A 12,836-nucleotide genomic window follows, 5' to 3' on the forward strand; every position below is an offset into this window, starting at 1 on the left:
TTGTGCTTTTGATATTATTTTCATTTATCAATTAATGCAAGTGCAGCAAGTTCAATAAAAATAACAATAAATATAATATTATTTTTGATGTCGTTATTTTGATAATACAATAGCGTCCAATTGTTTCTCTAATTGTTTAATCACTTTGCTATTCATGAACATCAACTGTCCATTGTTTAGCATCACCTGAAGCACTGATGATAGCCACTCACCTTTGAGCAGTAACTATAAAGCAGTTAATAATAATAAATATTATTATGATGGATAAAAGGAGGGCCTTACTTCCGCCATTTTCTGATCCATATTCATTATGTGAGCGTGGCTATACTGTACAATGAATGAGAGTATTGTTTCGGCTAATATCCTGTTCTCATCTTGTTCACAAACCAACACAAAGGTACAGCTGCATGTGAGAATGAGGGAGAGAGAGAGAAAGGAATATAACTGGGTAAATTTTAGTAAAAGGTAAAAGAATTGACTTACTTGTCAGAAACTTGCCAAATGACAGTCTTTGGTGTAGGGAAAGGATCATCAGTCGACAATCTGAACAAACCTTTTTCGAATGATTGACTACACATAAATAAAGCTATCATCATTATAAGGTTATTATGTTTTAGAGCTGAATTAACCAGTGTTGTTAAGTATCATGTACATGTAGTTTTTAAGGTCATAACTCCAGAATTTGAGCTCGGAATCAACTCAAACTTGCTACACAGCATAAGGACATCAATATGTATCAGAAAATGTAATAAAAATTTGGGGTGATTTCGGAGCCATTTTTTGGAAAAAACCATGGGCTATAGCCTTGGGTATTTTTCAAAATTTTGGCTTTTTCTTAAAATGGCCGTAACTCAAAAAATTGAAGTCGGAATCACCTCAAACTTTCTACACAGCATAAGGGCATCAATATGTGTCAGAAAATGTAATAAAAATTTGGGGTGATTTTGGAGCCATTTTTCGGAAAAAACCATGGGCTATAGCCTTGGGTATTTTTCGGATTTTTGACGTTTTCTTAAAATGGCCGTAACTCAAAAAATTGAAGTCGGAATCACCTCAAACTTTCTACACAGCATAAGGGCATCAATATGTATCAGAAAATGTAATAAAAATTTGGGGTGATTTCGGAGCCATTTTTCAGAAAAAACCATGGGCTATAGCCTTGGGTACTTTTCAGAATTTTAATGTTTTCTTAAAATGGCCGTAACTTGAAAAATTGAAGTTGGAATCAGCTCAAACTTGCTACACAGCATAAGGGCATCAATATGTATCAGAAATGTAATAAAAATTTGGGATGATTTCAGAGCCATTTTTTGGAAAAAAATCATGGGCTATAGCCTTGGGTATTTTTCAAAATTTGAGCTCAAAATCAGCTCAAACTTTCTACACAGCATAAGGACATCAATAACAATGATTAGTATGTAAATACTACTACATGAATTACCCATCAATAGATTCGTCACGAATTGCATATCCTTTTAGCACACGGTCTTTAGCACCTTTTCTGAATCCAACCTCTGACTGTACTCTACAAGCAATCTGTAAATAAATAAAATAATTAATAATAATACGATAATATAATAATAATAATATTAATATTATTAACTAACTTGCAACAATTGCTCTTTACGTGTCATGCGAAAATCTTCCACTGGGACATTCTGCACAACAAGGTGAAACACAAATTAAATAAAAATCTACAAAAGTATAATTATTATAATAATTCCTAACCTCTTTCAGTGCTGTTTGCATATCTTCCCCGTACACAGCAGAGTACAAGAGTCTTACTGGAGTAGCAGCTATTGAGTGACAGAGAAAAGCAAACACCATACTGGAATAAGACCAACAATCAGGGGAAGAAATGGGAAAGAAATGAAACCTAGAAAACAAGAAGGTATCAAGGGTTAAATTTAATGAGCCACACCCAAACCAGGCGTGGCTCGTTGTCTCATAAAATGGCTCGTTTCTTTGGAGCCAGATTTTACTGTACAAACTACATAAGAACAGTGGATTATGATAGGGTGAGGTTGATAGAAATAAACAGACCGTCAGTGAGGAATGCAGTCAACGATACAACAGCTAAAGAGCTATTCACTGCATTCAAGGACTTTGAAAAGAACCCAGCTCTCTCTGTGGGTATATTGGCGGGAAATGGTGGGAACTTTTGCTCGGGCTATGACTTAAAGGAATTAGCTTCAAAGGATGAGGCACCAGCTTTGTCTTCTCCTTTTTCAGTCTCCAGCCCTGCACCAATGGTAAAATAATGATAAAATTAAATGAATATTCATAATTACTAGGGGCCCACTCGTTTGTGTCTCAGTAAACCTGTCATAGCTTGCTTGACTGGTTATGCAGTGGCTGGTGGACTAGAGCTAGCTCTATGGTGTGACTTAAGGATAGCTGAATCAAATGTCATACTAGGAATGTTCAATAGAAGATTTGGTATGTAGAATTCGAGGTATCAAAGTTTAAAATTCAATCTGAAATCTAACTTTAAATTCTAACTAGATTTCCTCGTGCAAAACTAATAGTTTTTGCTGTGTAGGTGTACCATTGATTGATGGAGGGACTGTGAGACTACCAGCATTGATTGGTCTCTCAAGAGCTCTTGATCTCATACTAACTGTAAGAGAAGTAGCTGCAAAGGAAGCTCACGATATAGGCAAGTCGTGATAAAAGTTCGTGCCTTTTTGCAAAAAAGATAATAATATTAGACACATTTCATTTCTTTACAAAGTCACTAAATGTTGCTTTTTAGGTCTAGTAAATCAAATCGTACCAGTTGGAAAAGGTTTAGAAGAAGCTCTTAAACTTGCTCAACAAATTGCGTCATTCCCTCAGGATTGCTTGCTGCATGACAGACAGTCAGCCATGCAGGCATCACTTGGTCAAGCAAACAATTTGAAATTTGAATATGAAACTGCTGAGGGATTAATAAAAGATGCTGTAAAAGGAGCAAGGAAATTCTCACAAGGATTTGGAAGATCGGGAAAAAGAATTCATTAAAATCAACAATCAAAATAATAATCAACAACTATAAAATACAAAATCGACAATAAAATAATAATCAACATTTTAATACAAAATAATAACAAATCTAAAAAAAATTACAATCATGATTTTGAGATAAATAAAAAACACAAAAAGAGCTGTTGGTCTAAATGCTACAACAGCATAACTATGTGATTAAATGGATGGTAGGATAAATGGAAGGATGAGTCATAGGGTAATTCATTCCACCTCATCAGTTTCTACTTCACGTAACTTTGACAGCAAGTCAGCTTTACGGTTAAGTTTAACAAACTAGGGAAAGAGTGAAACAAGAGAAAGGGACTATCATAATAATTATTATTATAACAATAGTAGTAACAAATAAGTCAATCAAGATAACTATTAATAATAGCATTCCCATTACTTGTTCAGGTGTCAGAATTACTCCTGATTTCTGCTTCAATTCAAGCTCTTCAACCTATTACACGTATATAAAGAAAAACAAAACCATAATGCGAGATAACTTTCAGAATGTTCCCTTCTAGTTCCATAGGATAATAGAACTCACCATAGAATGCTTGTAACCAAGTTCTACACAAAACTTTTAGAAGCTACTGTATTACATTCATATAATATGTTCCTCTGTAGTTCCATAGGACAGAACCCAACTACAGAGTACTTGAGTCTCATTTAAGTATCATTAATTTTAAGTATCAAGTATCATTAAGTTAACTATCATTTTACTATCATCCAAGTGCATCATTTAAGTATTACTTTACTACCATTATTATTACTATCATCTACTGTAAGTGTTTCTACATGTACATGTATCAAAGTATCATTTAAGACACATCTTGAGCCATCCTTCCTTCTTGCTAACGTACCTGACGAAGGGCTTTCTTCAATTTCCTAATATTCTTTCTTTTCATTATCTCCTCCTCATTCTGTTCTTTTTTCTCCTTTTGACAACATACAGTACAACTATAAGTACTAATGAACACACAAACTCACATACCATTTCTTCCACTGAAGGATTAGGAGCAGGAGGAGAAGATTGGGCATTATTTATACCTAGAAATAAAACATAAATACATGTACATATAATATAATTCACACCTGCAGACTTGAGGTTTGTGGCTCCATTAGGAGTTGCTTGCAAAACTCCATTCAAGGCACTGCCATTAACAGTGGTTGTGCTGGTTGGGAGGGGTATCTTACCTAGAAATACATGGGAATTGAATTAGTATAATCACAATGTACCTCTTCCAAAGCAGAGAGCACCTAGAAATGAAATAAAACATAAAAATAAATTAGTTATAAAGAAATTAGCTCAAACTTTCTATATAGAATAAGTGGACTTACATGTAGTAAAGTACATTTAAAAATGTATTAAAAGTGAATAAATTCATGCCAAATTTATTTGCAATCAATGTCACATTACTATTATTAACAGGCCATTGGTTTTGTTTACTCATCAACTAGTCTAATGTACATAAAATCATCTAATGTCTACACTTGCTAACGATATCATAATACTTTGCCATATAAATGTATTATCACTCCATGCTTTGCGAAATAAACACATACCACGGCCATAGCCATTTCCTCTTCCCATACTAGCTGGAACAAAAGGATTCTGAGACAGAGCCATTGGATACATATGTGGTTGAGCCAATCCCCTACCAACTGGTTGTCCATTGGTACCAAAAGCATTAAAAACAGGCTGGGACAAGCTGGGGTGCCCCAGGCCAGGAGGAAGGGAAGACTGACTCATGACATTAGAGCCAGAGTGAGGTTGTCCCATACCAGGGGGAAGGGAAGACTGCCCCACAAATTGATGAGAAAAAGAAGACTGTCCCATCAAATTCACACTAGAACCAGAATGAGGTTGTCCCATACCACCAGGAGGAAGGGAAGACTGCCCACCAGTTTGAGGATGTACTTGAGAAAGGGAAGACTGTCCAGTTTGAGGATGTACTTGAGAAAGGGAAGACTGTCCCATTAAATTCACACTGGAACCAGAATGAGGTTGTCCCAGACCAGGAGGAAGAGAAGACTGTCCACCAGTTTGAGGATGTACTTGAGAAAGGGAAGACTGTCCAGTTTGAGGATGTACTTGAGAAAGGGAAGACCGTCCCATGAAATTCACACTAGAACCAGAATAAGGCTGTCCCATACCAGGAGGAAGAGAAGACTGCCCACCAGTTTGAGGATGTACTTGAGAAAGGGAAGAATGTCCCATGAAATTCAATCTAGAGCCAGAGTAAGGTTGTCCCAGACCAGGAGACTGCCCCAAAGGTTGAGGCTGGACTTGTGAAAGGGAAGACTGACTCATGACAGAACCAACTTGTCCCAGGCCAGGAGGAAGGGAAGATGGACCCATCACGTGTGAGCTGGCAGAGTGTGGCTGCCCTTGAGAAAGGGAAAAAGAGCTAGAATCAGGTTCTCCGGAAAGGGAAGACTGCTCCAGCTCATGAGACAAAAGAGAGACGGGATGAGGCTGTCCTTGAGAAAGGGAACCAGAATGAGATTTTCCCAAACCAGAAGGTAGTGAAGACTGCTCTGCAACATCAGCCGAGGCACCTCTATTCTTTTGTAAGCCAGACGGGCCAGGTTTTGCCTCTGCCAATTTTTCTAGGCAAGAAACAAAGCATTAATATCTCGCATTCATTGACAAAGACTCACTTGTGATGCCACGCCCTCTCCCCCGCCCACCACTTGTCCTTATTGGTCCAGTCATCGGCAGTGAATGAGGCATTCTCCATTTTTCAGGAGAAGGTGGCTTTTTGCTTTAATGTTAAATAAACAATTACAACTTAAAATGACAATGAATAATGGAACCTTGGTTTAGCCTGCGAAGGTTTTATCTTAGCAGCTTCCTCTTCAAAAAGTTGCTCGTTTACTTTCGGCTCAAATCTGACATCTGCGTTACTAAAAATAGCACTGTTACTAAAAATATACTTGGTTCTTACTGTCGCCATCCCAGCTCTCACTGGCTTCTGGTGGAGTCCAGTCGCACTGTGGCAAACTTGTGTCTCCTTTCTGCTTGTACTGATGATTCTCTGCATGTTAATATAATGTATAATTACAATAAATAACTACAGGTATTTATTAAAAATAATAATAAAAAAGATACATGTCATGTACATATCTTTTACACGTAATCACACGTGCTAGTAAGTCTATTTTTACTACTAGAAGAATAAGAAAAACTAATGAAACAAACTAATTATGCTATTCTATTGAGAAATAAAATCACAGAACAAAAATTAGACCTATTAAGGCTGGTAATAAAATCACAGAACAAAAATTAGACCTATTAAGGCTGGTAATAAAATCACAGAACAAAAACTAGACCTATTAAGGCTGGTTTACAATACGAAGTTAGGCCAGTGTGCCGTCAAATTTTAATCAAAAGCGTGGGAGATTTGATCTTTTGAGACATACATGTACTTTCCGCTAGAATAGAACCAGATTTTATTCCAGCGTCAACGTAACGTCAGGACTAGCGTAATATTGTAAATCTGCCTTAACAATGACATCAAGTGACATTGCTTACCATGGAAGACCTCTAGCTCCAACCTTCCCTTTTAACGAAAAGTAGAAATAAAAAAATAACCTCTTTAATATCCGACCTACCCTATCCGGACAAATTGATAAATGAAATGCTATCTCTGGTGCAGGAACGATGTGACTTGCATTAAAATCACACTTTTTGAACTCTGATGTTGGATGATTCTATAGTAAAGCAAGACTATGATATTATACTGGATAGCACTTAGACATAATAGACACATTATGTTATAGGCATAAGATATATAAAGGAATGCTCTAAGTTGTGAATGATTAGCACTTCTCTCTATTAAACTCACTTTTCTACATTTTTCTAAATGATAGATGAGCCTTTTACTCCTAAACATATGTACTGGCTCGTACGGGCAAGATATTAGCTCCTCCGGATCTACGGGAGGCTCCATTCTTCTTATACCTGGAAGAGTCAGCAAACTAGAGTCTACTCGGTGGTTTAAATAGCCACGGTATACACCCAAGAGGTTCTCTCTACAAACGAAGGAGAGATAGACCACTTCACTCTTCGAGCAGGAACAGCCTCAAACAGGCTAACAAGCGACAGATGAAAGATGAAGCGAATATGAAAACTTGAAAACTGAAAAGTTCATAAATTTTATGCAGCACCTGTCAACTTCGTTTACATGCTTAATATGGTCACGTGACACTAAGTTAATTGACTATTAGATAATGGATGCTCTTCTTGATAGGAAAGACAAAGATGATTTTTTGGTAAATAATAATTATATATATTAGAATAATGAATGCATTTTATTGCCACAGGGTCAGTTCATATTAATATCAGATGATCAAAGTCCTTCAGACTACTTCTTGCACTATTTCATATCACAATCAATAAAAGGTAAAAAAATAGAACAATTATTGTGATTAAAAGACATTATTGTTTTTAGATGATTATACTGTATGCCTAGTATCAGTTAATCAATCCTTTGATCATTATGCAGCAGTAGCATCAAAATTTGTAAGCAAGCGAATGTCCTGGTAGGTTATTATTAAAATGTACTATTGCGATAGAGCGTCAATTTGAGGGCAAGTTGTAGTTGCTTTAAATTTGTAAAGATCTCGTCTTATTCTACTGACACTGACGTTGCAACTCAAGCAAAACAAACTGAAGTATCTGGACCTTTAGATAGCACAGATACTATGACAGATCAATCATCATTTTGCTGCTATGTGGAAAGGTAAAGATCATTGTATACTGACTTCTTTTTTTAATTTCCATTGTTGCAGATCGGTACAAGAGTTGTATGAGCTAATTAAGAAGTTAATCACAACTTCATCAGCAGGGAAGCCATCTTGCTTGATCATAGATGACATTAGTGTGTTGCTAAGCATTGGAATCAGCATTAAGGACTTACTGATATTTGTCAAATATTTGATTAATCTTCTTCAAACTAAAGCAGTAAGAAGAATCATGCAGCATTACAAGATGGAGAGAAAGAGAGAGATTATAAAGAAGTCAATTGGTGGATGCTAATAATTATTACAACTGAGTCCCTCTCTCTCTTTCAGTTGTCCTCTCTGATATTAAGAACTCATCATGATGATGATGTTGAAGATGAAGAAGAGAGACTCCTGCTAACTTACCTAACCCACCAATCACACCTACACCTTCACACTAATGGACTAAAGACAGGATACTCAAGGGATGTACATGGCGAAGTAAGCATTCACATTAATAACACATTAGCATTTCATTTGTGATTTTAAGGTAACAGTAGAAAGAAGGAGGCCTTTCTTAATCCAGCCCCAGACCCATACCATGCAGTACAGGAACCTGGACAGAAGTATCAACATATTTTCAAAAGGATTGTCCCAAGTTTAAGTGTATCTGAATATTGATTAAAAAACTTAATTACGTATGTATAACAATATGAAACAATAGAGCAACGATGGTGTTCAATGATCCAGTACTTGTTTGTGTTTTATGTCTCCTGATTCATCATGACTGGCCAAACTCTTGCATCATCAAATGCTCTTCAAAGTCCTGAACAAAGTCCTCATATTCCCTCATCAACTCTTCATCAATGTTAGGATCGGACTGATCACCAATAAAACTGAGGGAAAGAGAGAGAAATCATCACAGTTTATATTGTATTGGTTAGATCCACCATGATTGGTATTGCATATACAGTATATTTTCATAAATTAAAATATTCAATAACTAAAGTCAAGAATTGCTTATGGCATCAAATCTTCTAACAAAGATAATAATGAATCAATAAGTCCTTATAAATCAATAATAAAAATTATGTTTGCTGGGGCAGGCCCATAACACGCTACTAGGAACATTTATGGTTGCTGTAAGCCTGTTTTATTCTTGGCAACACCTTGCTTACAAGACTGAAGTAGCCACAAACACTTTAATAATATAAACAGATCGCCCCATTTCTTACACTGTTGGCTCATTATAGTCCTCCCCTTCAATGACATGTCCGCTGTCGTCAAGATACTCCTCCCATTCTTCAATATTAGATACTGGCTCGTCTGGGACCACACCCTACATCACACAACAGTCACATGATTAGTAAAAATTTCTGGCTTGTATCACTTTGGGCTTGCCAAAAGGACTGTCTCCTTGTCCCCATCGGACTCCACTAAGAGTCATGACGCTTAGAATGACAGTCGAAGTATGAGAACTGTTGCAATGAATAAGAATGTAATACAGGGAGTATGGGTAAGTACGTGTACGAGGGTTTCCCATAGGATTTTGGTATAGTGCTCGTGCAGGTTATTGTCAGTGGATTATTAAGTTACTAAAAAATCAGGCCAAAGTCCCTGTACTATTAGTAACGCGGTAGCGTTACTAAGTAGGATTCACCCCCAAACAAAATGGCTGCCAAGACTTTTGCAGCCTTGCTATACCGGGAAAAGGAGCTCCTATGCTTACCAGACTTCTTAGAGGACCTCATCTTGACCAGAGGACTCCATTGGTACCACTAGCGTGGCTCTGGACCTTATCTAAGAGAAAATCCAAAAATCGGCGAACCGGCCGTTTTGTTCAGCCACCTTTTTTCATCTTCATCATCATCATCAAGTCAGAAGTCCTGTCAATCCAGTTGTCGGTGTGTATCTCAGTATTGGTTGGTGCTACAAGGATTATTCTTACACCAATCTACTCCAACAGTCTATGCGCAGGTCCATGTCCCATCAGATCATTCTTCAAGTGAGGAAAAAGTGATACTGTGACTGCTGGATCGAGCCATCTTAGCTGCATGCCGCCATTTTGTTAATTAAAGAAGCTTGCCATGTGCTCCAAAATTTGGGTGTGGTCGCGCATGCTCAGATCTGCAGCTCTGGAAGGCTATGCTTGGAATCAACTTACTGCAATACTTTAGTGGAGGTTTCCAGCTAAAAGAAGGTATTGATTTTACATGTTACTGTTTTATCAAGTGTGTTATTTTATTTTATTTAAAAAAACAAACAATTAATTAATGTTATGACTTATGATATGCAATGATAATTATGAACTTGACAACAGCCTGGAAGAACAGGAATAGCAGGGAAGATAGACACTCTTAGCTCACAGGTTCTTGAACAAGGACTTGTGTCAAGACTAATTCCTTCAGCATGTCTATTTGATGCTGTCTCTCATAAATGTTATAACAATGATAATAATAAAGAAAATTATTGTTTGTGTAAAATCAACAAGTATCACAATTGCAACTAAAGAAATACTATAAATATTATTTTAAAAATCAACACAAACAAGAACATAAAAAATTTATTAAAAAAGATGAAGTAGGATTCCAAACGACCAACGAAAATACGAAATATTATAAAAAAATCAACACAAACAAGAACATAAAAAAATTAAAAAAACAAGATGAAAGTAGGATTCCGAACGACCAACGAAAATACGAAATGAAAATCCTACTCGTGACGCAAATTCTACTCTACATTGCAAGGTGATCCGTAATTCTTACATGATAATATTAAAAGTACAATGTAGAATTGAATTTGCGTCACGAGTAGGATTTTCATTTCGTATTTTCGTTGGTCGTTCGGAATCCTACTTCATCTTGTTTTTTTAATTTTTTAGTACAGGGTCTTTGGCCAAATTTTGCCAAAAATGAATAGGAGAGAATTCTCCATTTTTATAATTTTTTTCTGATACATATACATGTTCTTATGTTGTGTAGAAAGTTTGAACTGATTCCGATCAAGTTTGGATTTTTTTACAATTTTTTAAAGCTGCTCCAAATGCCATGTGATGTATTGTAGCTCATACAGCTTAGTTCACTTTGCATGCTTTGTAGGAAACCCTTACACTACGCATACATGTACATGTACCTTAGGGCCTCATCTACTGAATGAAGTCTGAGTATAGTAAGAGCAGCGTCTAATTTAACGACAGGGTCAAACTCTTTAACTCTTGGAGTTTTGTAACTCAACAAGTACCCTATTAACTAAATAAAAAAAGAAAAGGAAAATCGATGACCGCTTGTGAAAAATCATTACCTTGACAACATTACAAGCTTTGATGACTGTTTCGTTTGTTTTGATATCCAAGAGCTTAAACACGAGCTCTAGGGCCGCTGAACCCAAAACCCACACCACCTTTGAAAATAAAGAAAAATTAAATAAGTAATGCAGCAAAATTTTGTAAGTAATGAAGCAAATTTTAATATGCAATGAAGAAAATTTTTTATAAGAAATACATAGACATGAGTACCTTAAAAAATAATAAAAAGAAATGGTTTATAATCACCAAATTAATTACAGAATACTGAGAATAGTCATAAGATACCTGATCATTGGCTAGTCTCACTCGATAAAACATCTCAGCAATGTACAGTGTAGTCTCTATCAGTTCAGACATATCATCACCGGCTGTGTATTTCTTTGCCGTTTGATTTAAATATCTCGACTGTAACCTAACAAAAAAGTGGCATGGTTCCTCGCTCTCTATAATCACGCCTACTTTGTGAATAGCTTGGGACGGAATAAATCCTTGATTGAGAACTTGCAGAGATAGTCATTCATTCTGATGGACGTGTACCTTAACGTACTGTCACCAATGCCCTGGAGAAATGTACATGTAAAACGTACATGTAAAATACATATGTACATGTAATGTAAATCCAATGGAGGGATGAAGGAAAATATAACTTAAGGCCTTTCTACACTTGCAATGAGGTTTGAACTGGTTTAGAACTGATACTCATTCAATGGGCATCAAGTGATTCCACACTATCTTCAGGATCTTGTATATTTTGATAGTATTTCTGATCCAGCTGCCATTGGTTATCTATTGAATGGCCATTCAAACCATATCAAACCAGTTCAATGCCCATTATAAGTGCTAGTGTAGAAAGGCCTTTAGTCATTCATAATACCAAAATTAGCAGAAAAAGATGCATTTTATAGAAAATCTACTTCCCCATATACATGTATGTATAATGTATTGTGGAATCAACATACCCAGAAAACAAGCATCTCAACCAAGTCATCAAGTATATCGCTGGTGGGCGTGGTCTTCTCTATTAAGTGACAGAGTATTGAGAGGTGAGTGTCAAAGGTCGCCGGATGATGGGACGCGTCAAGCAACATTGTCGCTGCCGTGAGTAGGAGGGGAACATCCCCAGAGCTCTTGTGAGGAAACCGATTCAAAATATCCTCTGGCGTTAGCTCCGTAATTAAAGGGCCGGGGAATTCAAGACTAGCCCCGCCCCCTACGCTGGGCTGTTCAAGGGATATCGGGACAAACACAGGAGCGTTAACATTCAACGGTTTAGACGGACTTTTAGAAGGTGTCACATCATTGGGTGTGGTCTCAGTAGGCGTGGTTTTGGTAGGTGTGGTCATGTTAGATGTATTAACGGGCTCAGTTTTAGGATTGTCGCTGTTTTCTGTCTTATTTTCGTCTTGCGTTTCATTATCCTGGGTTTTGTCGTCAGTTCCATTCTGTGTTGAAGGAGATACGGTTTCTTCTGAAGAAATGAGAGATGATGGCTTACTAGTCTCTTCTTCGTTGACACTGTCTTTAGTCGGAGGGTCTTCAAACTGATCCTCAACTGGTTGTTGTGGTGGTGGCTTGTCAGATTGTAATAATTCTCTTTGTTTCTCTGACAAAACTGGCTGGTTAGGGACAGGCCCCTTTACTCCTCTACCTCTACCTCTACCAGGCATTTAAAACTACTGTACTGCTATTTTAAAAAGGAGAATTTTGACTCAATTTTTACTGATTTTAGTCACAGTACACATGGAGGTCACGTGATATTGTTATGGTATGAACAAATCCCCGCCTCTTTCCCCAC

The 12,836-nt window shown here is 36.8% G+C and overlaps 5 protein-coding genes across 7 annotated transcripts; 2 read left to right on the top strand and 3 right to left on the bottom strand.

Moving 5' to 3' along the window:
* Positions 1-6: 6 nt before the first annotated feature.
* LOC100635476 (AP-5 complex subunit sigma-1-like) lies at positions 7-1,918 on the bottom strand. The gene is made up of 6 exons (XM_003384795.2): positions 1,729-1,918; positions 1,608-1,658; positions 1,442-1,536; positions 484-570; positions 283-403; positions 7-225 (listed from the first exon to the last, which is right to left on the bottom strand). Exons 1-6 carry the CDS (start codon positions 1,825-1,827, stop codon positions 94-96), a joined length of 585 nt encoding a protein of 194 aa, XP_003384843.1. The 5' UTR covers positions 1,828-1,918; the 3' UTR covers positions 7-93.
* On the top strand, positions 1,910-3,060 carry LOC100635602 (probable enoyl-CoA hydratase). Its single transcript, XM_003384796.3, has 4 exons — positions 1,910-2,252; positions 2,295-2,439; positions 2,543-2,659; positions 2,756-3,060. The coding sequence occupies exons 1-4, from the start codon at positions 1,911-1,913 to the stop codon at positions 3,001-3,003; spliced, it is 852 nt and encodes a 283-aa protein (XP_003384844.2). The 5' UTR covers position 1,910; the 3' UTR covers positions 3,004-3,060.
* A 98-nt stretch (positions 3,061-3,158) lies between these two features.
* LOC100635728 (apomucin-like) lies at positions 3,159-6,990 on the bottom strand. Of its 3 annotated transcripts, none has more exons than XM_019993998.1 (14): positions 6,861-6,990; positions 6,628-6,726; positions 6,548-6,575; positions 5,961-6,050; positions 5,830-5,911; positions 5,674-5,777; positions 5,053-5,622; positions 4,576-4,986; positions 4,249-4,269; positions 4,105-4,206; positions 4,004-4,059; positions 3,873-3,947; positions 3,413-3,466; positions 3,159-3,300 (listed from the first exon to the last, which is right to left on the bottom strand). In XM_019993998.1, the coding sequence occupies exons 1-14, from the start codon at positions 6,963-6,965 to the stop codon at positions 3,229-3,231; spliced, it is 1,869 nt and encodes a 622-aa protein (XP_019849557.1). In that variant the 5' UTR covers positions 6,966-6,990; the 3' UTR covers positions 3,159-3,228. The 3 variants fall into 3 exon arrangements, with proteins under 3 accessions (XP_019849557.1, XP_019849556.1, XP_003384845.1); XM_019993997.1 differs by having other exon boundaries at positions 4,576-4,930; positions 4,967-5,622; XM_003384797.2 differs by having other exon boundaries at positions 4,576-5,622.
* A 207-nt stretch (positions 6,991-7,197) lies between these two features.
* Positions 7,198-8,466, top strand: LOC105311951 (elongator complex protein 6-like). Its single transcript, XM_019994002.1, has 7 exons — positions 7,198-7,287; positions 7,339-7,417; positions 7,467-7,537; positions 7,591-7,757; positions 7,807-7,978; positions 8,089-8,238; positions 8,288-8,466. The coding sequence occupies exons 1-7, from the start codon at positions 7,246-7,248 to the stop codon at positions 8,399-8,401; spliced, it is 795 nt and encodes a 264-aa protein (XP_019849561.1). The 5' UTR covers positions 7,198-7,245; the 3' UTR covers positions 8,402-8,466.
* LOC109580618 (uncharacterized) lies at positions 8,397-12,811 on the bottom strand. The gene is made up of 8 exons (XM_019994000.1): positions 12,001-12,811; positions 11,501-11,601; positions 11,327-11,453; positions 11,038-11,136; positions 10,870-10,985; positions 9,128-9,215; positions 8,973-9,076; positions 8,397-8,633 (listed from the first exon to the last, which is right to left on the bottom strand). Exons 1-8 carry the CDS (start codon positions 12,706-12,708, stop codon positions 8,519-8,521), a joined length of 1,458 nt encoding a protein of 485 aa, XP_019849559.1. The 5' UTR covers positions 12,709-12,811; the 3' UTR covers positions 8,397-8,518.
* Positions 12,812-12,836: the final 25 nt, after the last annotated feature.

Source organism: Amphimedon queenslandica, unplaced genomic scaffold (genome assembly GCF_000090795.2).
Source record: "Amphimedon queenslandica unplaced genomic scaffold, v1.1 AMPQUscaffold_13484, whole genome shotgun sequence".
NCBI lineage: Eukaryota > Metazoa > Porifera > Demospongiae > Haplosclerida > Niphatidae > Amphimedon > Amphimedon queenslandica.